The sequence below is a fragment of the Triturus cristatus genome, chromosome 4_1 (assembly GCF_964204655.1).
Source record: "Triturus cristatus chromosome 4_1, aTriCri1.1, whole genome shotgun sequence".
NCBI classification, from domain to species: domain Eukaryota; kingdom Metazoa; phylum Chordata; class Amphibia; order Caudata; family Salamandridae; genus Triturus; species Triturus cristatus.
The window spans coordinates 746,305,566-746,329,116 of NC_140585.1; the positions used below are offsets into that span (position 1 = coordinate 746,305,566).

Below are 23,551 nucleotides of genomic sequence, written 5' to 3' on the forward strand. Positions count from 1 at the left end.
TACGTGTATAATGTATTGAAGGTGCAACAGAAAGAACAGCGTAGACAAATGCTATTAGACGGTCCAGCCACTTGAAGTCTGGTAGGGCTGTGGACAAGTCAGTCTCACGTCGGGCATGTTGCTGAGGAGTCGTTTGCTCTTACCATTCCACAATGGCCGCCAGGTTAGTGAATTGAATCTATAGTGATGTTTTCACCTCTTTGTATATTTCTCCTTGATGCTACTTTGACCCACCCTTTCCTGACATGGGCCTTTCTGACCTTTCAAAGTCAAAGATCTTCTGATTTCCTTATAGGCAAGCTTGCCACATGGTGACAGTATGACAGTTAATAGAGATATGCCCAGAGGGAACGTTTCATTTCTAAAACAGTTGTAAAGACGATAAAAAAGAGGGTGAGGAAGGCCGGAGATTGGCTCACTGGTGGTAGTTTCAACTGAATGAATAGTTTGCTTATGAGCCAGTGTTGGTGAAAGTCTTTGGGTCTGAAGTTGTAACCGAAGTGGCACTAGGGCAGACTGCATATGAGTTTTTGTTTAGAGGCGGTACACATGTTGTATGTCAAGCACAATTACAGCTGTGGAATCCTGAGACACACTCAAAATCATTGCCTGTGCACCATTGGTCTTTCAAGTCCCTTATGGACCCATGTCCATTTTGCTTACTGAGGGCGTACTGAGGTCTGGCAGTCAGTTTTATTAAAGCTGTCAGTCGCTAAGACGTGCTCAATAGCACCCGTTCGCGATTTGTAACACTGGGTCTATTACTACTGACCTAGGCATCAGTATAAACCTGCGAGACAAGAGTGTGCATAGTCCATGAGCATCCCCCGACTGCTTGAGTGAATGCATGAATGAGTTAGTGAGCGAGTTAAGAGTGTGTGAGATCCAATAGAGTACTTCATCCCAGCTACCCAAGGTGCCATGTGTTTGTGTCGCAGTTTATACGAGGTCCTACTTTGTTTACACATGGTCTTCTCTGCAGCTACATTGACTCCCTCTGTTCCATGGGGCGGTGTTGACATGTCAGCACTTTTAGTAGACACTAGGAAGCAGACGAGACGCTTTCTGAGTAGTTGGACTCATGAATGTCTCATGCTGATGCTAACAAATAATACTTGGCTCTTTAATATGCACTCTTTAATTACACCCACATTATAAATACAAATTAAGTTCACTGAGATGCTAAAGGAAGATGCATTACTCGATTTGTTTTGATAGGATTGCACTTGTAAATCCGGATCACTGACAGAATATTGGAAACAAATATGTTGTCAGTGTAATATTGTGTCAAAATATCGAGGACCTACCGAATTCAAGAACTTCTTGATGACCCACGGAATTCACTAGGGCCATACGTCTAACTACGTCACTAACCTGCCAAATGGCCTGAAGCGGAGGACTGGGGTCCCAAACCCTGTTTGACAGCTGCCAATATTGTGAGAGTAGATTCCTACACCATCACCAGTTCTCCCCAGGGAACTCTTTCCCCGCCATTTTTGTATTCAAGCCAGTAATCTGGGTTCATAATGATAGAGTTGTCTTGCATCCGACACCCAACTATAGACTTCTTTGACTTTCCACAGGTTTCTCTGCCCTTCTGTTGTTTTAATGAAAGGACATGACATGACATCTTGCTTCTATCTTGTAAATTAGACACTGCACTTTTCTTTTATATCTGTAATTATTTCCGCTCTGCGGAGCGCACTATCGCCCCTCATGAACCACACAGCTTAAGCCACGAGTACAAGCCATGGTCCAATCACAGTAGAGTGCACAGAGGTATGAGGGAGTTGGATGGCAGAGAAGAAAGACTTGGTGATAGCTTCCAATACGCCACTGGTTACCTTTAATATCTGTATTCCAGATTTAATCAACCTCATGGTGACCAAGACGGGTTTACATTCTTGGACCAGTGATGGCCCACCGAAGAGGCTTCCTGGTTCGTTGCTGAGGAAGAGCCTTTCGTTCCCACAAGCAGGGTACAGCACTCTGGCTGCACTGCTTCTGCTATACCTACCCCGGCGACACGGACTCAGTTGTAATATTGTAACGAGTCGTATCGTTGCTTTGTAGAAATGTTTTTAAAAAGGTAGCGAAACAGAGTGGAAAGACCATTTTATATGGCTTTGTGGACACAACAATGCTTTGTACATGTACAGGAAGCATTGGCCCCTTCAGCAGCACTGGAGAGGTTCCCAGTGTAATCTACAGGATCATCAGCCTTCCTTCTATGCAGACACTCTTCATCCTGATCTTTCAAACCTGCTTTTGACCTGCAATCTTTATTCATGCCACTCCTCCAGCTCCCCATGAACGTTGTGTATTTGCCATTGATCGTGACACAATGTTGAACTGCTATTTATCATTTTTTGTGCAGCACTTTGCTGGAGGAATATTAACTTTCAAAACAGTCAATAAACAACAGGCCACCCTTGGGTCATCAAGAGAGATTTTAAGATCCTTCTTCCTCTGAACAATCGGATGCGCCCCAATCGCTCGCTTCTTCTTGAGTTGCTCACTCAGTTCCTGTTACTTCATGCTGAGTAACCCGCCTCTGTTCTACCAGAGGCTGGTGCACTGCCTCGGAGGTAGGGACGGTGGATTGCTCACACTGCCACCAGTCCCCGGGAGAAGCCTTCTCTTCCTGCGAAGAGCCTGTCTGCACTTGCAGACTCGACAGCCTGCCTGAGGGGCAGAGATCCAAGAAGGTTGGGCTTCTGAGTAATTGCAAACTTCCGTGTGTGCCTAAAACGAGGCTCACCGCCTCCCTCGATGGTTAATCAGCAGCTGTTTTATACTTCTTGTAACTCCACAGCACTTTCTACTTAGATAAGTGCTGTACCCCTAAAAGATTGAGTGCATTGGTCAAGCTCGTTTGATCATGAAAGTCGAGCTACGTGGATCCGGAGCTCAGTTACTTTTAGTTTTTCGCAACATTCACCATCACTGAGAGCCTTTGTAAAGCACTTTCACTGACAAGGTGTTGTGATGTGTGTTGTTGTATGGTCTTATGTGAAGCTGGGACTGTATCCGCACAATCGGTGCTCCTTTGTGCTGCTTTGCGGAAGATCGATCTCTTTACAGTTTTTCCTGGGGTAAGGATTTTACCACCTGTGAAGGCTGGATGCATTGAGTTTGCAGTGATGAACCTTCGGATTCAGTATTGAAAGAAGAATTGTATTTGCTTTGTAAATGGTTTTAAATGACCCTATAATGTGATGATGACATTCATACAGGTGCGTCTGAAGACACTTGGGCCTGTGATGGAATGTAATGTAATGTGATTCTCATTCCAGGCGGACCAGGAATGCAAAGTCGAAAAGCTGTTCAATGTGAATGGTGATGACTGCAAAGAAGACACCTATGACTTTGACCTGATCGTCATCGGAGGTGGCTCTGGAGGGCTAGCAGCAGCCAAGGTAAGAGGGAGTGGGGAGTTGAGCCAGAAGACGCAAGTGTAATGAGGGAAAGGAGTAGATAAGAGTATAGAAGCAAAAGAGAGAGGGGTATTAGGAGTGAAGAAAGAGCGAGAGAGAGAGAGAAAGAAGGAAGAAGCTGAGATAAGGAGGTAGTGCCCTAAAGATAGGGAAAGAGCATGTGAGAGTAGGTGAGTGAGAGGGTGAGTACGCAAAAGAAAGGCAGAGAAAGGGCAAGAAAGTGAAATAGGGTGAGCGAGAAACAGAGTGATAAGGAGAGACGGTGGAAAAAACTAATGAGAAGAAAGATGGAAAGAAAAAAGAGAAAGAAATCAGAGAAGGAAACTACAAAGATGCAAAAAGTACATAGAACAGAGGCAGAAAAAAGTGAGAGACAGCGACTGAAGAAGAGGCGAGGGGAATAGAGGGGGGAAAGAGGTTTGAGGAAAGAGAAGCAAGATGAAAACAGAAAGAGTTGAGTTATAGTAGAAGAACTAGGGAAGAGAAAGAGAAAGGAGCACATAGACCAGAAAAAGACGACAGATATAAAGGGAGAAACGTGAGTGAGGTGAGAACTGCATGTAAGAGAGATGAAGAGAAAAGAAAGGAAGGCAGATGAGTGAGATAAACAATAAGGGCGAATAACAACAAAGAATGGAATCTGTGTAAGAAAAGGACAAATCGAGTACTTCTTTACATGCAAAAAGGTGCATTTGTAACAGTTTTGCATGACTGCTTGCATGCAAGATGGCATTAAAAGAGGCGAGATGGGCAGTAGAATATTTAGTTATTATATGTCTGTCAGAGCAAGGCGAAGACCCTCAGACTCTACAGATAATCATCAGCCATGCTAAGAGGGGCACACATGTGCATATGCTAGCGCCAAGAAGCTCATCATGAACAGCTAGTCTATGGCTCAGATAGGTCTCATGCCTTGTACTAAGGTGTTGATTACATCTCGTTCTGTCCGCAGGAAGCAGCCCAGTATGGTCAGAAAGTCATGGTGCTGGACTATGTCACACCTTCTCCTGTGGGCACCAAGTGGGGTAAGTTTACTTGAACTACTCCAGTATCCTGCAGGTTACCCTCCAGAGTGATGAGAGCCTGCAGGCTGCTGTTCATAAAGCCGTTGTGTACTAAGAGAGATACATCAGAGAGATGCTGTATATTTATTGGACAGTATTGCTTTCCTGAAGATCATTCCTACATCTGATGGCTGCACCATAGTAACCTGTTATGTTTGTGCAAAATCAACAAGCAAACCCAGACCTCAGCGCATGGCATGGTCATTTTGCAGACATTAAGTGCAGAATATCTAAATATCCATTTGGTACACGCCGTTTAGTGTTGATTGCAATAGCAAAATAGTACTTATCGGTAGAACATTCAAATGAAAGGCAAAGGCATTTTGCTTTTATCGAGAACAAAGTCTATGCCTTTTTAAAGCTTGTACATTGTTGCTACGTGATAAAATAATGTACCATTCCTTTATCTTTTGCTCCAGGCTTGGGAGGAACATGTGTGAATGTAGGCTGCATTCCCAAAAAACTGATGCATCAGACAGCCCTGTTGGGACAAGCCTTACAAGATTCCCGAAAATATGGTTGGCAGGTGGAGGAGAAAGGTAAATGCAAGCCAGAGGACATCGCCTGTGGGGTTCGATGTACGTGGGGTGGTAGACACTTCTTCACAAGGGAACACCACTCTTCCACTTTCTAGTACCAGAAAAATAAGTTCTTGAAAAGCTGCTGGTAGTAGCAAAGTGAGGACTACATTCAGGGAGGGATGTGGAACTTCACACATTCAGGGCACTATACACCGTAGCCTACACCGTAGCCCCCCCACCATCTGAACAGTCGCATCTCCTTCCATCATCCACCCAGACACCTCCACTCTATAGGACTCCTTCTCTCCTATATCCATTGCATTGACAGAACAGGATCTGGAGGAAGGGCATTCTCTTACATCACTCTCAAAGTGTGGAATTACACACCTGCTCAGCACCAGGAAACCCTAGCAGGTGTAGTGATGCTTTACACTTACACATAACAATAACAACCAACAACCAGTGCACAATGTCTGCCCTGACAGAGGTTTTGTCCTGTTCAGAACACACTTTTTCTCAATTACCCCAAACCAGGAAATACAGGAGGCGTTGATATCTAGTAATTTTGATTTCATTGCATATATATTGTACGCCCGCATTCATTAATTTGCACAATGACAATCTGTACCCATGCACCGCTTTCCCTTCCCTACAAAAAGTGGGTTCTGGGTGTGCACAACTGGATGTCAGAGTGCTTTCATTTGAGTGTAGTTGATATTTGGGCATTCATCGGAACAGCATATATAGATTATATTATCTTTGACTTTATCATTGTATGGACCACCCATGAGGGTGGTCATGAGATGCTCATTGGTGATGGGAGGTCTGAAGATACCTTGGGAGGAAACAAAAAAAAATTGATTTAGAAGGAGAAAGCAGAGAGGTTTGTATGCAGCACTGAGATATTGCGGAGCCAGGTGTGTAGGAAATATACTTTTCCACCGTTGGGCTCTAGCTAGGCAACACTTCACCTGAAGACCCAATGAGAAATACACTTGCATCACATGTGGGAAGAAGAGCAGACTGGAGTAGACTGCCGTTCTGGTTCTCACATGGACCACACAACATTGATTGACTTTAATGTAAAGAACATTACTTCAAAGCAAGGAGCGATTAGTAACCTTGTTATTAGTAACTCCAAGGGTGCAGTAAACAGCCTCATATTATGAAACAGATGTTTCGATAATATAGTCAGCAGAGCTAGTGCCTTAAAAATGTCATTCTGTTCACTGTTGTATACCAACTAATGATGAAGACTAGTGGGCACTGCAAAATCTGAAGAGGACCCCCACACCGCTAACAATGTTCCAATGTTTCAATCAACAGTACAGCACAGCTGGAGTATGATGACTGACGCGGTGAAGAACTATATCAACTCTCTGAATTGGGGATACAGAGTGGCCCTCATTGAGAACAGGGTCAAGTACGAGAATGGCTACGGAGAATTTGTTGGGTCGCACAAGATCAAGGTAGGACCTTACTTGATCCTTCGTTTCTGTAAGCTCTTTGCAAAACAACAAAACATTTCTGAGTTTGTGTCGAAAGGTACGACAAATCTAACTGCTTTTTGTGTCACTTTGTTTACAGTCAACAAATAGCAAAGGGACAGAGAAATTCCACACAGCCAAGAGGTTCATTGTTGCAACTGGTGAAAGGCCGCGGTACCTGGGTATTCCAGGCGACAAGGAGTACTGCATCACCAGGTAATATTGAATGAAAGGAGGTCCTGTTATTTCCATCTGACACTGAAAGTGCATGTTGAATCAGGACACTTAAAAAGAAAGTATTTTCACTTAGGAACATTTGATTGTGTTGAGAAGGACACACTAGTTTCCTAATGGTTCAAAGTGTGAGGCATTTCTCAATTAATCCAAATGAAGACTTCAGGAATGATGACTCAGCCCCTCACCCCTTTGTAACATGTTCTCTTAATACATTTAGATGCTCCAGCTAGTAGAAAGTTACTGTACTTCCAGGGCTTCAAATCACTAATGACAGACCCCAGGAAACTGACCTGGGCCGGCGTACCATTTTTGGCTGATACAGACAACCATACTCTCATTGTTCAAAGGGTTACAAAGCTACACTAGGTTTGTGGCACGTTAGCTAATGGTGAAAACTTTACATTTAACCTAAACACTGACTGTCTTGTACTGTATAAAAGCAGTTTAAAGTCAAGTTATGTTGACTTCAAGGCTGTCAGCATTGCTCAATACTGCCTTCAGTTTTCTAATTGTTTGGATAGTCCTGGATGTACAGTACTGTGACATCACACATCACTGTATCGGTACACAACAGTGGTTTCCACCCAAGCAATATTGTTACTATGCTGAGAGTACAGCCCCAAGGATGATACGATAACCCTTGGGCGAAGTACAAGGTCAAGCTTTAGATTCACTCCTATGCGAGGAAACCAAGCCTTCCAAGAATGTTTGTGGTGGGACACATGTCCTGTATTCATACATCAGTCATACCATGAGATGGGCCAATGCTGCCGGTGGTGTTTCAAAAGGAAAACACACATCTTGTGAGACACAGAATATTGTGACATTGTGAGATTACTTATGAAAAGAGATTACTTTTTAAAAGAGAAAATAACTTCAGTCAAAAAGTACATCCTTCTGACAAAGAGTATTGTAAGCAAATAAACTAAAAGATTAATAAAAAAAATGCAGCACCAAAAAGTATGAGTGAAGGTGGCATTAAACTGCCATTACAATGTATGCATTCTCAAAGAAAGGTACACTGTCATGTCAGCCCAAAATCTATAAGATGGCAACTGTCACCCATGAAGCCTCTTCATAAAAGTGGACTTGAAGAAAGTTACAATTTCAATGAAAAGATGTTTGTGTTGTCTTAGAGTTCGTTTGTCTCTAGAGACCTTCTCTGAATAAAGTGCCAGGTTGTGGGGAAGGGAGTTTTTCTATAGTGACAATCTAGGTGCTGTGGAATGCAGCTGGCACTCAGGTCCAGTGCCATTGTGAATGAATGATGTGGCAACGCCTGCAGAGCGGTCCCTTCCAAGGTAGTAAAATGGGCGCGTTCTACACAGGACATCTAGGGAGCTAGCAGGAAAAGAGGAAACTGTGGGCACCTTAGAAGAAGAATGGGGAATCAAGGCTGGGTGAACTGATGAATGTGAAGTTAACAGGTCAGGACATTACTTACCTATGAGTAACCCTAGAAGCAGGCTTGCTAGATGGCAAATGTTTTGTAGCATGAAGTTACAAACTTGGGTCTTACAAGGGTTTTGTTGTGTAAACTACAGACTGTTCGGCAGAGGTCCTGATGCTATAATTAATTCCTCGGACAATATGATAAGGTCCTCTTAGTTCAGGATACTCTTGGTGAGGGAGATGCCACTGTCTCAGTTATTTTATGTCAGGTTGTAAAAACATGTCCCCTACCTCTGATTCTTTCCAAATAAAGACACTTAATTTTCTTTCAATTTTTCAGCGATGATCTTTTCTCGCTTTCGTACTGCCCTGGGAAGACCCTGGTGATTGGAGCATCCTACGTCGCCCTCGAATGTGCAGGATTCCTGGCTGGGATTGGCCTTGATGTCACTGTGATGGTGCGATCCATTCTGCTGAGAGGCTTTGACCAAGAAATTGCCAACAAAATCGGTGACTACATGGAAGGACATGGTGTCAAGTTTATACGAGACTTCGTGCCGACAAAGGTACATGAAATGTAAAATGTAGCTTGTGAATTTTCGTCTAGTAACAGTCATATAAACACCATGTAGACAGAGTTTTTTGTGAAAAAAGTAAAGGTGCATAGAAAAAGCCCAAACTTCAGGATCCTGATTAAAAACTGTATTGCGATTTCCAGGACAATGCAATCTTGCAGAAGCAGCCAGGTGAAATGAAATCATGAGAGAGAACTGTTCTGTGGCGTTTTTCCAGGGTAGACGTTAGAGAGTGATGGGTGGGTAAAGGGACAATCCGCATTGCTACTCTCCAGGCTTCCTGTGGAATGTGGCGGGATGTAACCCTGCTGTTTAGAGGCCTGCCTATGCACTGGCATCCCTGACAACGAGTTTATGTACGAAATATTTATCTGTAGACAGTGATGCTGTGATCCAAAAAACATGCCTGCCACAGCAGAAGAGGAACAAAAACATACCTACACAATACAATATAGACACATTTACTCTTCAGTAGGTACACTGTGAAAGAAATGTTCTCCGTTTTGACACATATTTAATAATTGATAATAATCAATCTTGTGTGCTTCATACTGTAGACAAGCAGTTAATCACTATAATACACTGTGGAAAATAATATTAAAAAGTCAAATACCGTTAAAAATGTATTTTCATTTGTTGAAATGCTGACAAGTATTTTAACTCGATGGAGTGGCGCAGCTGAAGGGTCCTCGACAGGGTCTGGAAGAGAGAATTGGTAAAGCAGGTATTTCATCCAGTGCCTGCATTTGAATGTTTATTACATACAGGCGGCGCCCCTCGCGCATAGCAGGCAGGTCCTATGGTATCTTTATATTGCTAATACTGTCCTTGCTATTAATGAGTCTATACTGCTTTTGTAGTTTATAGAATGAACAGGCCTATTCAACACAAGTGCACTTTTTGTTTTGGCCAGAAAGATTAAGATGGCACTTGCATTTTTTCTTGCAGATTGAACAAATTGAGCCAGGAGAGCCAGGGAAATTGAAGGTTACAGCAAAAAGCTCAGATGGCACGGAAATCACAGAGGAATACAACACGGTAAGTACTTCATCGCAATGCACTTATTTTACCACAGCAACGCCACACTTGGCCTTACACCCTATGTTTTGCAGAGAGCGTATCTGCTTTGCTCCTTTGTTTACTGTGAAATCTCACTCGCGGCCTCCCATGCAAGAAGCGGTTAGGTCAATGTAGGCTTTCAGCAAGATTTGCGTTATACAAATACATACATACATATGTAGTGCTTGTGATATTTTAATCATGAAATTTCACGCATGTGATATATTGGGAGAGCACTGTTTCAGTACCTAGATGGTTTACTAGTTAAATTGCTCTGGTTCATTGATGAGAGTACTGTCAGAGTTCCCATCATGAACATTTTTGCCAGGCACAGAGATCTGCTTACACAACTTTTGCACTACAGAAACCCCTTCATAAATGAGATGTTCAGACCAATGCATTGCTAATGTAATACTAACACAAGATCTGCTTTCCGCAGGTGTTGCTGGCCATTGGAAGGGATGCCTGCACCAGAAAGATCGGTTTAGACACCGTTGGCGTGAAGATCAATGAAAAGTAAGGTGGCACGCTGTGCTTCTGCGGCAGATTCAAAGAAGGAGGGATGTGCTTGCCCTTTCAGGGACTCAATAGGACCTTGAATTAATGAGCTATAATAATCCCCAAATGTGGCTGATACTTAAGGTTTTTGTCGTGGTTGATCTGTCAGGGTGGGACGCCTATTGTCCCCCTGCTCCCTCTGCTCACTTGAAGCATCTCACTCGCAACGAGTACTCTTTGGGAATGCTTCTTCTGGCCTGTGTGGGTAGAGTTGCCGGTGGATTTTACTGAACATGAAAGAGGGGATATGGTAGCTGCTAGGATGACTGGTTTTGTCTCACCCAGACAAAGCCCTGGATTGTCTCCAGTGTCAAAGTGCGGCTCTGACCCGTTAAGTGTTCATAAAGGACCTGTCTTGATTTTCTAGCTTTGCGTGTGTCGGCATAGTTCTTCTAGTTATGGGCTTTACAGCACCCACACTATGAATTGTCTCTAAGCAAGGTTTTAACCTGACACTCTCAAGATGGCTATGTCAGCTGTGAGAAGGTCATCTAGTCTTGGGTTTTTCATTACATTCTGAACTCACAGCCTTGCATTTATCATGGAAAAATGCAATACTCCAAGGACCAAAATAGAAAGAGAGGTCTTGGACTGTAAGACATACTCACACCCGCCATGCAACAGCTTGAGTGATCTGAGTGCTTAATAGTGTTACCGGATGATTCTTTGTCTCAGAGACACAGCGATACAGGCTGGAATGTAATCTAGAAGCTATTACATTCTGGGATGTGCAGTCTTTGTTCATTTGAACAAGTTGGACTGAAGTACCCAACTGCAAAGGCAAAGGCGTTTATTAGGAGATATTTGTGTTAGACTTCGATCACATTCACACTTGTCTTTTTTACTTTGTGCAGGACGGGAAAGATCCCTGTGAACGACGAAGAGCAGACCAGTGTGCCATACATCTATGCCATTGGTGATGTGTTGGAGGACAAGCTGGAGCTCACGCCGGTGGCCATCCAGGCAGGCCGGCTGCTGGCACGGAGGCTGTATGGAGGATCAACCTTAAAGGTACGATCACTACAAAGAGATTTTTGCAGAAAATAGCGTGTGATCTAGCAAAGAAATGGAACTGAAGCATTACCCCATATGTGTCACCAACTGTGTTTCCCATTCCGTGTGAGAACATCACATGATCATGCCTTATTCCTCACTCTCCCCCATTTGGAGATGGATGGAATGTGAGGCCCCAAGGATAAGGAAGAAGCGCAGCAGTTTTCCTTCTAATCACCCCTTGGTTCTTTCAGCCACTAGCTGTTTTGTGGGTGTGTTAAACCTGTGGGTGGATTTTTGTGTTTAAAGGGAAACTATGACATTCAAAGGCACTGCACACCCAATGGTGTGTGGCCAAATGTGCCAAACTAATTTCACATATTTGTAAAGAAGTGTTACAGTAAAGATTGTGTTGTTAACTTAGAAAATTGGAGTCGAAGGCTTTTGACAATGGCCACTTGGCACTGACCTTGCCTCAGATCCTTGTATTGGCGTATATGACTCATATTCAGTAGAAAAATTGCATGTGCTTTTGGTATGGAGAAGTCTAATGTTTGTATGTTGAATATGGGGGAGCTTTTGATATAAGGTATGAAATTGCAGGTTCAGCTCTTGAAGAACTGGGACACATATGTTTATAGTGGGAGAAGTAAGTGCACAGTATGAGCGCAATGTTAAGATACCTGGGTGGCTCAACGCACCTGCTGCGATCATACCTGCGAGCCTTGTTCGCTCATCCGTCTCCCATGCATGCCAAGTCCATACAAGGAGTATCAGCCATGATTCTGCAGAGTGCGCTGTACCAAATCAAACTCTTCGTCCAATCCATCATGGTGGTCCCCACCTTTGACCCAGTCTGTAATATTCAGATGGAGTCATAAGAGAACCGAGCTATGGAAGCATTGGTGCTTTCGTCAGATGCAGCTACCAGTGGTGTAGCAGGTGCAGTGGCACCTGGGCCCACAGATGTTAGGAGCCCACGGAACCCTGTTTATTGTTGTATTTTACTAGTAGTCCTGCAGTCATGGGGGCTGCTTGCCTTGCTGGCACGCAAGCCCAGGGCACCCTTGCTATCCTAATGGACCCAACCCATGTGTGGTACTGGTCTTGGCGGCCACACCACTCTGTATTTTGAATTCCATGCACTGGCTGATGGGTTGCTTTTCATGGGCCTGTGTATTTTCCGTCCCATACCGCTGTGGGTGCATTTCCCATTTGTAGGTGGTGTGCCACTGGGGGTGTTTAGTCTCCAGAGGTGACAATGAAGCAGCTCTGGGAGGCTGGGATCACGGTTTGGTTACAGGCCTGCCGTCTATTAAAAAACCCATCTGTGACAGGAGATAAAAGAGAGGCGTCTGTCTGACACAGAAACACCCTGCATCAAAAATAACCCCCTTTCAGATCAGGGACCGTCAGACGGGACTTTCATGTTCACGTTGGGTTTGATGAGTGTGCCCTGGTCACGGGGCGCGATTATTTGCTACTTTCAAGTAGAAAGCATCAAAGGTACTGACGCAGGCGCGCGCCGTGCACAGAATACTGATGGAGGCATCGCCGCTCGCGCAGACCGGCCGCGCCGCCGCTCTCAGGCGGGAACTGAATACGAGACTCGGTTGCCTGAATGCAGCCTCGCCCGAAGAGACACATATCATTTCCAGTCAGTTATCACTGCAGCTTTGTGAGAAAGGGTGCACAGCGCGTGACCGCGCCGACCCTGCCGCGAGGCAGGTCCCACCAGATGCGGCACGTGCCCTCGGTCTGACGAGAGAGCAGACCCGTGTGTAAGGGCTCTGACTTCCTTTATCACTTACATCACTCACGCCTGGTCTACAGGGCAAGCCCGGCCTAGGAACAGGCCACGGAGCACAGTGAACCACTATCACTGCGGGAAGAGCACCACACACAAAATACTCAAGAGTAAGATGGACGAAAGGCCGCAAATGTCGGAAAAGGGGACCCAGTCTGAGTGTCAGAGCCTCTTGACCCGGGCAGCTCAGCTTCAGAAAAGGTTACCAGATCCTGGCGCTGTTTATGTGAGAGTCTGAGCCTGAGAGTTGCGTCATATCAGCAGATATCCTGTGACACTGCGGTGGAATCTAGCAAGTTAGATGCACCATGCTGGAGCAACAGGACATTTGCTTAGACTGGAATCATTGCCGACCGTGGAAGTTTCACAGAGTTCCTACTCTTAACACTCCTTTGACAATAACACCTTTTTTGGTTCCATCCCTCTACAGTGTGATTACGTGAATGTTCCTACCACTGTCTTCACGCCCCTGGAGTATGGCGCATGTGGGCTTTCGGAGGACGCTGCTTTGAAGAAGTACGGGGAAGACAACATCGAGGTAATTCTTATGTGTATGAGACAGAGTGCCAGTGGTAAAAGGCAGCACAGAGATCACAAATATACCACAGGACAACCTTCCCTCTTACATGGAAATGAGTTTGTAGCCGCAGAATTACGAAAACTTGAAACTGGCCTTTCATAGCCCCTCCATTGCATACAGCAGTCCGGTATTCTATAATAAAACGAACACTAAGGTTCCTTGACAAATATTACATAACTGTACATAAATGTATACACGCTGATTTAAAAATACTTAACTTTACCACGAGTGCCACGGCGTGGTACTCTAGAGATCACCTTATGGTTAAGAGCTCATTTGAATTCCAGCGCTGGCCCTTCTTGTCATGCATGTGAGCTCTCTCATCTCCATCTTTCTACCATTCCATTTCCACCTTTTATATGTCTTATGCCTTGAGACTCTCTGTGCTCTCAGCTGGTCGCTCCATCTTTCCATCTTTCTACACCCCATATGTCCATGATTGACTCACTAGTCAGTGCCTTCTTTGTCATTGCCCTTTTGTCCTCTCTGTGAGCTCCAGTGTCAACTCGTTAAAATCACCAGCTCCCTGGCCATATCTGTACTTCACAATATAACTTGACAAATACTTCCGTACTTCTCAATCACAGTGCATCTGTAAACGCTTAGCTTTCTCTTTAATAATTGTTCCAAACGTTCTCTTTCACCCTGCTTCTCCACTGACATCTCTAGTTCCTTCCTCCTTTGCCATTCTACAGCTTACTCCCTACACATGGTCTTCAGTCATTACCCTCCTCTGTATTGCCAGGCTTGCCTCCTGCTGTATCTCCACGATCACCATCTAATTCCCTAAGTCTTCGCTTCATAACCGGCCTTCTTGTTCACGTCCTAACTCACATCTTTGTTCACTTTACAAGTCAGCTCCCAAATGACCTCGTTATTCAACTCATAACACATCTCGTTGTTCAGTTTCTAGCTGATCTTGCTTTTTAGCTCCTACATGATCTCGTTGCTCCGATCTTGACTCACCTCCATACTCACTTCTTGTTATTTCACTAAATTACTCCTTGTTAATCTTCTGGTTCACCTCCTTGCTCACCTCCCCACTCACATCCTTATTCGCTGCCTCACTCACTTCCTTGTTTGTTTTCATTATCTCCCTATTTTCATTATTGCACCCCACCTTCTTATGCCTGATTCACCACACTGCAAACCTCCTTCTTCACCACCTGTTTCACCCCTTGAATCACCTTCCAGCTCATCTTCCAATTCATTTCCTTGTTCATCTCCTATTTTGATCTCATGACAGAACCTCCTCAGTTTCCTCCTAATTCTCTTTTCTGTTCTCGACTTGTTAGATTTCCTGATGTTTCTGGGATGCAAAGTGTCTGTTCTTCCAATATACTGGCAGGAATAGCTTGACTAACCTAAGAATGCGATGCTCTAGTGGATGATTTGGAGTGCGTTATCTAAGATGGTTATTATTATCAGTAGGACTCAGAGCCTAGTTTAAAGTTTCGCGTAGGGGGTACTCTGTCACAAACGTGATGGATATCCTGTCTGCCTTATTACAAGTGCCATAGAATATAATGCACTTGTAATAATGCAAACCCGTCACATTTGTAACATCCCCACACTCCCCAATATTTCTGCACCTGCACAAGATCTAACAGTTCTTCTCGACATACAGTGTGTTGTATATTTTGAATGCTGGCTTTCACAAATGCACCAGCTCAAGCAACCCTATGGATTAACTAAGCATATTGTTAATGAAATTTTGCAACTTCTATAGTTAGTTGCTCTTCACTTTCCAATGAATGTCAATGTTCTTCTTGAATCCCAGGTGTATCACAGTTATTTTTGGCCGCTGGAGTGGACAGTTCCGGCGAGGGACAACAATAAGTGCTACGCAAAGGTCATCTGCAATAAAAAAGACCAGGTGAGTGATTTCCCGCAGCTGCGTTTTATCCCTCAATGAAAAGAAGGCCATTAATCTTAGAGCTGGCCAGTTTATTAAAAGTCTCAAGATAAACGGAAGCTCAATTATGTTTTATGATTCTAACTCTCCGTTACAGTACTTGCACTTTATTTCTAATTAAAATGCCTTTTGCAGCACAGTCCACAGTAAGGGATAATGGCTTCAGAATGCAATAGAGCAGGGGCCTTCCTGTAATGAAATTGTCCTTAAACCAGTTTTCTGTGGTGCTTGAAGAGGGGTGGAAGGCTGGCTATTTCCCTTGTTGGCAATGCCAGTGCCACCAATGTTTGTATCTGGATTTTCCTGTTTGCCTTCAGGCTTGTTTGTCAGTGTGATGTGTTGGGCAGTGCTTCCAGGTCACTGTCAGTTGCACTTCCTGTGAAGCACAGAGTGTGTCCTAATCAACTGCTAAGCAATGCCCCTGTGTTGTCTTGGAAGACTCCCATGATCTACTGAAGGGTTCTCCAATTTTGGTCCTAGAGTGGTGGATCCATGCCAAATTTATAAGGTAACTATATTTATTTAAATGTAGATATGCTGAAAATCTGGCATGGATCTGGTCTTCCTGGACCGACACTGGACAACCTTGATCTACGGTAATAATATGGGATAAAAGTGGAAGCATAATTCAAGTGGCCTGCCTAGTATGCTGAAACTAAGATGCTTACCTCATCCTATCACTGATGTATTTCTGTTCTCTGTCTAGGAACGTGTTTTAGGATTTCACGTACTTGGGCCAAATGCTGGTGAAATCACCCAGGGATTTGCAGTCGCCATCAAATGTGGACTCACGAAAGAACAGCTCGACAGCACGATAGGAATCCACCCAGTCTGTGCAGAGGTATGTACCTAAGGCATGGCACTTGACTTTGGAAAACATCCTACAATTATTGCCAAACTTATTCCCGTAAGGAGGCAAAAGCTTGATGATATTCTTATTAGAGAGTCAAAACTGAATATTGTTTGAGCAGATGACTGCTGTACTCACAGAAACCAACAAATACTTGGGTATTGGCATTCATCGCTACATGTGTCTTCTCACAAATAGCTTAAAACTTTTTTTCTAATTCTGTCCACCTTGATCCACAAGCTCTCAGTATTCTTCTGTAACACATAGCCTTGTCATCACACAAGCTCTAACCCACACTACACTTCTGCCAGCGTTTGCTTCGATCCTCCAGAGATGTCAAAACCTTCAGCCAAGGCCTTTCTCCTTGCACCCTCTGAGCTCACATTTCATTCTTGAAGAGTTACACTTAGATGACGCTTGACTGTGCTTGTACGGTATCATTTGACCTAAAAGGTAGAGTGGAATAATGTTTGGCTGCATTCCTACATACACACCACACCATGGCGTGTGGTTAGTGTCACATTGTGGGTGGTAAGAAATCGAGGAAATAATGGTGAAGGTGTGGGAATAAGTCACTGTTGGTGGCTGGGGTTATTTTTGAAAGCTAGAGTCCAGCACGGGGAGGCGCTTGGCACTAGAATCTTATCTACAAAACCCATCAACTGGAGGGAAATCATCCCACTAAGATGGCCAGACAGTTCCTGAGGTACTCACAGTTGCCCCTAAGACAGAATTTTCTCGATTGCCTTGGTTAATCATCAATTTACTCTTTGAATTCAAGTAATTAGTGCATTAGGGGTCTCCCTCCTAGACTGATTGGTTAGATGAGAGTACCCTCACAGCCTCAACATAAAAATGTGTGAAACCAATATAAAAATACTAACAAGTGACAAAAATGTGAGAGACTGCGGTATCCCATGCAGGCTGCTCATTTATCGTTCTTAAATATGTTAAGGACGTTGTTGTTTTTCCACCAGTCCTCGTCCATACCAGCTTTCTGGGTGAGTCGATCACCACACCAAGTTCACTCACCCTTTCAGATCCTGCCACTTTGTGTGTGGCATCTCAGAGAAAAAGAAAATCATCCTGCAGCAAATGCTGCCATAGTGCAATATTTAACAAGTAAGCAACTCCATCACCACACTGCACCATGCTTCAACCAGTAAAGCCGACGGCACGCCGCAGTGGTTTCCAAAGAATGATTTTTAGCGGCCGCTGAGTGAACGCTACTGGATCTTCATTGCAGAGGCAGCTTTATACTAACATTTCAGGACAAATCGCTTTCTTGGAAGACAGTCGAATACAGTGGTAATTTGCCACAATTTAGATGGGTTATTTGAGTTAGATGTACTGCTGTGGAAAACCACCTTGATTCTAAAGCAATATTCTTAAAAACGTGTCTTTGAGGTATCTGTCTCCCGAATATAGTTGCTTCCCTATTGTAGCTGAGGTATTACACACAATATTCTCACTAAACCATCACAATGGCCACTGCCTTTGAGTTAAAAACCACACAACAGATATGTATATATGGTTCGCCATTGTTCAACGTGCCCATGATAGCATGGTGGGGCTTCCACCCCCGTGGTAATTGATTACAAATAGCAGACTCAAATGATATGAAGGTTGCAAATTCATAATTCAGGCAAAAAAAAAAAGCTTGCATCTTCCTCCTGTTCTTATTTGCTTTATTATATCTGGGTATTGAATGTATAGCTCAGCGGTTGAAGGCGTCTGTGCCCAATTATTAATCTGTTTTGATATGTTCGACTACCAGTAAAATAACTCATTGATTTGATGCACTTGATGCATTGGTTGCAGAGATCTACATGCGAGCTTTCATTTTGGATTATGTAACTGGTAAATGCTAAAATAGCTCAGTAGGTTACTGCTCCTGCTTCAGAGATCTTTTTGGAACCTGAAAGTCTTTGATCTTAGCCTTTATCCATCTGATAGACATTAAGCTGGTAATTTGCAACACTGTCCAATAACTGCCATTGGCACCAATCAGCACTATATTTTGTTTTGTGTTCTATACAACCCGCATCCCGCTGCAGTGCTAAAGCTGCCCATTGCTCCATGGAACACTGCAACAGAACGTCATCAGTATCACGATGCTAGTAACATCAGTCAAATCTAGTAATATTTATAATAGAGATAAAAATAAGAACTATGGGGCATATTATCAATGACGGCGTTAAAATTATCACCAGTTTAGCGGCAGAAAACTGCAGCTAAAGCGGCGATAATGGGCTTTATAATATGCCCTGGAGAATTCCAATAGAAGACAATGTGGACACCAGAACCTGGGCTTCTATTGGAATTCTCTGCGGCATATTATCAAGCCCATTATCGGCGCTTTAGCTGCAGTTTTCTGCCACTAAACCGGCGATAATTTTAACGCCGTCCTTGATAATATGCCCCCCATGGTATTAACATCTGTATAAGTAACAATAATATAAGCTAATATTGACAATAGGGATGTGAATGGTTGGAACTATATATTATCTGATTGGGTGCACAACAGTTATAACTGTTACTTATCTGTATGATGCTGTATACTCTAAATGTATTATTTGTATGCTAAACGTGTTTATTTTTATTTTCAGGTGTTCACCACCCTCTCTGTGACCAAGAGCTCTGGAGAGGAGCTCGTCCAGTCGGGATGCTGAGGTTAAACCCTGCTGTTAATGCTGTTGCCCTAGACTTTGATTTTTGTCACCCCAGTTGACATTTTAATGGAGACCTACAGCCTTCCTCTTCAAAAGATCCCACACCTCAAAGATGTGAATCACTAACATAAAACTTCAGTGATACTGGAACTGAAAATACATGTTGGGGTCCTTCAGCCAACTGCGATGAAAACAGAGCAACAGTGAAGACAGCGGGGAATATGGCCTGCACGCCAAACTGCAGCCGGCACGGCACCTCTTGGTGCATCCATGATGTCGTAGCCCAAAGCCTTTCTAGGTGGGCTTGGACTGAGTACTGCTGGCAAAGTTTGGAAAGAACCTTCTATGAAGATTTTCCTTACTTATTTCTACAGACACAACGCTATAGTGTCTAGGTGGTAACTTTATGTACACATATGGCCACTGAAAATTTGTGATTGGCAATTTTGTCACAATGTAGAGCTCACATCAACAATGACCTCAAGGATGAAGCCTGAACTAGTTGTTGATCTTGAGCACCTGCACATGTGTTTTCCTACCAAAGGGACCGGTCAGTCGAGAGGAGTTTGCATAGGACGTTCACTGTTACATTAAGTGTGATATTGAGTCACATGTTATATAGTGAGTGTGACAAACAAACATGCACAGAATTGCCATGGAGAGGAACAGTCAGGCTGATGCGGCAATAATGTATACATGCACATTTTCTACTGTCCTCTCAGCCAAGCTCTTTACACGTCAGAGACTCTGGTGCTCATCCACGTGACCTTTAGTTAAAAACATTTCTTTAAATTGGGACATAAGCTCAGAAGTCTGCAAATTTAAATCTCACTCCAGAAGGACATTGCAGACCTTTGCACGTATCCACCCAGTGGGTCTTGAAGTTCTAAAAGAGTCCAATTTGGGAGACAAGCAATTTATAGGCATTTAGCTATAAACAGAAGACCAGGCCTTCCTGGCCAGTCGAGTCTGCCCACGTCTCTGCTTGATGCATCTGCAGAGACTAGCTTCCTGTTCGCCACTAGGTGCCACAAGGCACCCATTTTAGGTCTGGCTACAGACATCTTTAGTGAATTGTGAGAGCACACAAAAGACAGAGGTGCTTTTTCAGTACCCTTTAGCCATTGGTTTGCCTAGGCCAGGCCCTTTCAGACATAGCTTCTCGATATCTGCAACTGGTCAAGCCACCCTTGCTGAATGGTGGACTCATGCATTGTCCTGTGCTCTGTGGCAGTGCGCGTTAGCCAAGACAGATTTGTTAAAGCCTTTTAGGTAGTATGTCCTGGATATGCCTGTATCCTGTCCCTTTTGTACCATGTTGATTTTGTGTGGCTATTGTTCATTCGACCAAGATCCGCAAGGCGGCTGGTCTGAGTGATCCTCCTATTCTTGCAGTGCAAGTCTATTTGTTGAAGTAAAAACAAATATTTATTTAATGTAATATCGCCAATTTTCCTGTTACTTGTATTTTCTAAGTAGAACAAGCGGTATTTAAAATGTATGATTAATTAAAAATAATATTATTTATGTGAGTATTTGTAGTTAGTAAATAACAACCATGGCAGCTTATACCACAGTAATTGCCAACAGCACTTTATTGGATAGAGTTGGGCTTATAATGTTACCATGGTCTTTATTTCAAAAGCACTGGGCAGTTCCTGGAGGAGCCGGGTTACTGCAATGGCACTAAAACTCACTGAAACCCTTTTTTACATGTATTTACAACAATAACGATTAAATCTACATGCATATGACGACATTTGAACTTGAAAATAAATTCTACCTATGTGAAAAACATCCTGTGAAGAAGTCTGTCGTTTGTAACAAAGTTTGTGAGACATTGAGGTGAAGTTCGAATGTTTGGCTTTAGAGCAATATATTGAAGAAACAACAGTTTATCGATGTAGATCATTAGTGATATGTTCCAATAAAGTAATTGAGACCCTGTATATATGCAGCTATTTATCAAAATATGTGCTTGGATGTGTGTGCATATATAAGCATCATTTTGAGTGCCTTCTGTATTATGTTCCCCTTCACTTGAAAAAGATCAGCTGCATTCAGGACCAGTTTTTTAGCTGATTTAGTATGAGCCAACGCTGGCCTATCCCAGAAAAGAGCGGAATCTTTCATCACACACTCATTGATTCAGTCAGTCAGTCATTCATTATAACTTTATTTCGCCACTAAATATGGCATAAAAAGTATTCTAAGAACAATCAATCAATTACAATCTAAATATTAAAAATACCAAAAGATATCCAGAGCGTTAAAAATGTTAAAATCGTACAAATGGTAAAATGTATCTCATCATTAACACATTCATCCTTTGCATTACCCCTCTCTCTATATAAACAATCATCCATATGCAGTTAATGTGCTATTAGTTTTCTTCTTCTTATGGCAGACTGGAGGAATGAGGCTACACAATAACAAACAAAAGGGTGTGACAATAGTTGAAGATAATACAGTGCTGGACGACATTGGCAAAAGTAAAGTTTACGCATGAGTGGTAAAATATATCTTTTCCTTTCGTTCACGTATGGTAAAATATATCTTTTCCTTTCGTTCACGTATAGGTCACAAAAGAGCAAGATATGGAGGTCATTCTGGGGGGATTGACCATCACATAGACAAGGTGGCAGTGCATTAATAGAATATGTATTGGCAGGATGGCCTAGTATTAAGGAAATATATTGCAACTGGAATGGCAGCAATACGTATCTGTGCTGATAGTTGAAGATTGATGTTAAATATTAAAACATAAAATCATCGATTCTCGGTGTTAAAATGTATTGGTTAACCATAAGCGTTGTGTGGATCCTCTCCTATCTATCTCTGCTCAATTTGTTAAATAATTTAGCTTTCAACTCTGTTCTAGGGAATATCATGCATGATTCGGGGTCTGTAGACAGATTTCCAAGGGCGAAGGCTTCTAGGTTAGATTGAATATATTTCAGCCACCATATTCTAGATACCCCATCTAGCTTCAGGCAATCTTTTACAATGTCCCTGGTTAGATTGAGTGTTTCTTTTTTCCAGATTGAATGCCATAGTAAGATTGGGGCAATTTGAATCTGGTCCGTAATATAAGCGAGATTAAATTCACAGTGTGCATTATGTGTAGAGCAGGATTGGGGAAGAGAACCTAGTCTTCTCAGAAAATTATCCTCTAAAATGTATTTGGAGTTTAAATATCACATAGACCCCATATAGCTGCCCTATATGTTGCAACTGACACTAACTTTGCCTGGTAAATCTTGTTTATAGTGTCAGTTGGTTTTGAACCGAGTTTTTCTATAAAGCTGAAGAGCCCTCCAATGTTTTTTCCATTTGCAAGCCACTGTTGATTACCATACTTTGCCAATTATTCTCCCTGTGAAAAGTAACCCCCAGGTAATTAAAAGAGTCCATAACCTCAAGTTTTCGCCCTTTAATGGACATATTGGGATATTTCTTCAACTTTTTGTCTGCCACGAGAACAAAAGACTTTGATTCATTTAGTTTTAGGGCCAAGTTTCCCATAAAGCTTGGGTAGTCCCCTATAGGTTTTTTGAGTGCATTGCCGGTATGTGCCAATAGCACCTCATCATCTGCATAAAGCAAGATATAAATAGAGGATTAATTAACAGTGGGAACTTCCCTAGTGGATCTCTTCAGGGTCTGCTCGATGGCGTTAGTGTATAAGGCAAAAAGGAATGGGGCAAGAACGCATCCCTGTCTTACTCCCCAGGTAATGTTAAAGTGTCTTGTGCACTCACCCTCTCTACCATATCTGACGCAAGCAGTAGCATCAGCGTACATCTCAAGGATAAAATTAATTATCATTGCATCGCCTCCCATTTCTTCCATAATACTACACAGCTTGGAATGTACTTCACAATCGAACGCGGCCGACAGGTCCATAAAGGCCATGTACAGATGGCCGGTCTTGGCCGTGATGTATTTAGCTATGATCAAATTAAGATTTAGACATTGGTTGATTATTCCCTTTCCTGGTCTGAACCCATATTGGGAAGGTATTATGATGCTCCTTTCGGAAGCCCATTCCTCCAATCTGTTTAAAAGAAGCTGGCCCATTAATTTGGCCAAAGAATCAAATAAAAAGATTGGTCTGTAGTTTTTTGGGTTGACCTGAACCCCTTCATTAAAAATTGGTGTTATAACTGTCTTTTTCCAAGAAGATAATACACCTATCCTTGTTATAACATTGAAAATGTCAGTAACGAGTGGAACCCAAAGTTCCTGGTTATCTAGGAAGAAATCTACCGGGACACCATCAGGGCCTGGTGCTTTTTGCCAGGTACACTGTGTCAAGGCGTGATTCATTTCTTCAAGGCTAACTGGTAAGAGGCTTTGTAGGGAGGGTAATAGTAAAACAATAGATAGAGTGGGTGCCTCACC

At 43.0% G+C, this 23,551-nt stretch overlaps 1 protein-coding gene across 2 annotated transcripts in view; it reads left to right on the forward strand.

Moving 5' to 3' along the window:
• The window catches only part of TXNRD1 (thioredoxin reductase 1), a 223,767-nt gene extending 202,823 nt beyond the window's left edge, over positions 1-20,944 (forward strand). Inside the window, exons 1-14 of one of the 2 annotated variants that reach the window (XM_085653258.1) lie at positions 36-163; positions 3,297-3,419; positions 4,390-4,462; positions 4,921-5,040; positions 6,349-6,491; positions 6,610-6,725; positions 8,479-8,704; positions 9,662-9,751; positions 10,212-10,288; positions 11,185-11,341; positions 13,561-13,668; positions 15,491-15,586; positions 16,332-16,466; positions 19,085-20,944. In XM_085653258.1, the coding sequence (XP_085509384.1) occupies positions 116-163; positions 3,297-3,419; positions 4,390-4,462; positions 4,921-5,040; positions 6,349-6,491; positions 6,610-6,725; positions 8,479-8,704; positions 9,662-9,751; positions 10,212-10,288; positions 11,185-11,341; positions 13,561-13,668; positions 15,491-15,586; positions 16,332-16,466; positions 19,085-19,153 (1,581 nt within the window). In that variant the 5' untranslated portion in view covers positions 36-115 and the 3' untranslated portion in view covers positions 19,154-20,944. Of the gene's footprint in view, positions 1-35; positions 164-3,296; positions 3,420-4,389; positions 4,463-4,920; positions 5,041-6,348; positions 6,492-6,609; positions 6,726-8,478; positions 8,705-9,661; positions 9,752-10,211; positions 10,289-11,184; positions 11,342-13,560; positions 13,669-15,490; positions 15,587-16,331; positions 16,467-19,084 lie in introns of those variants that run through there. The other variant, XM_085653257.1, reaches the window with a different exon arrangement.
• The last annotated feature ends 2,607 nt before the right edge of the window (positions 20,945-23,551 follow it).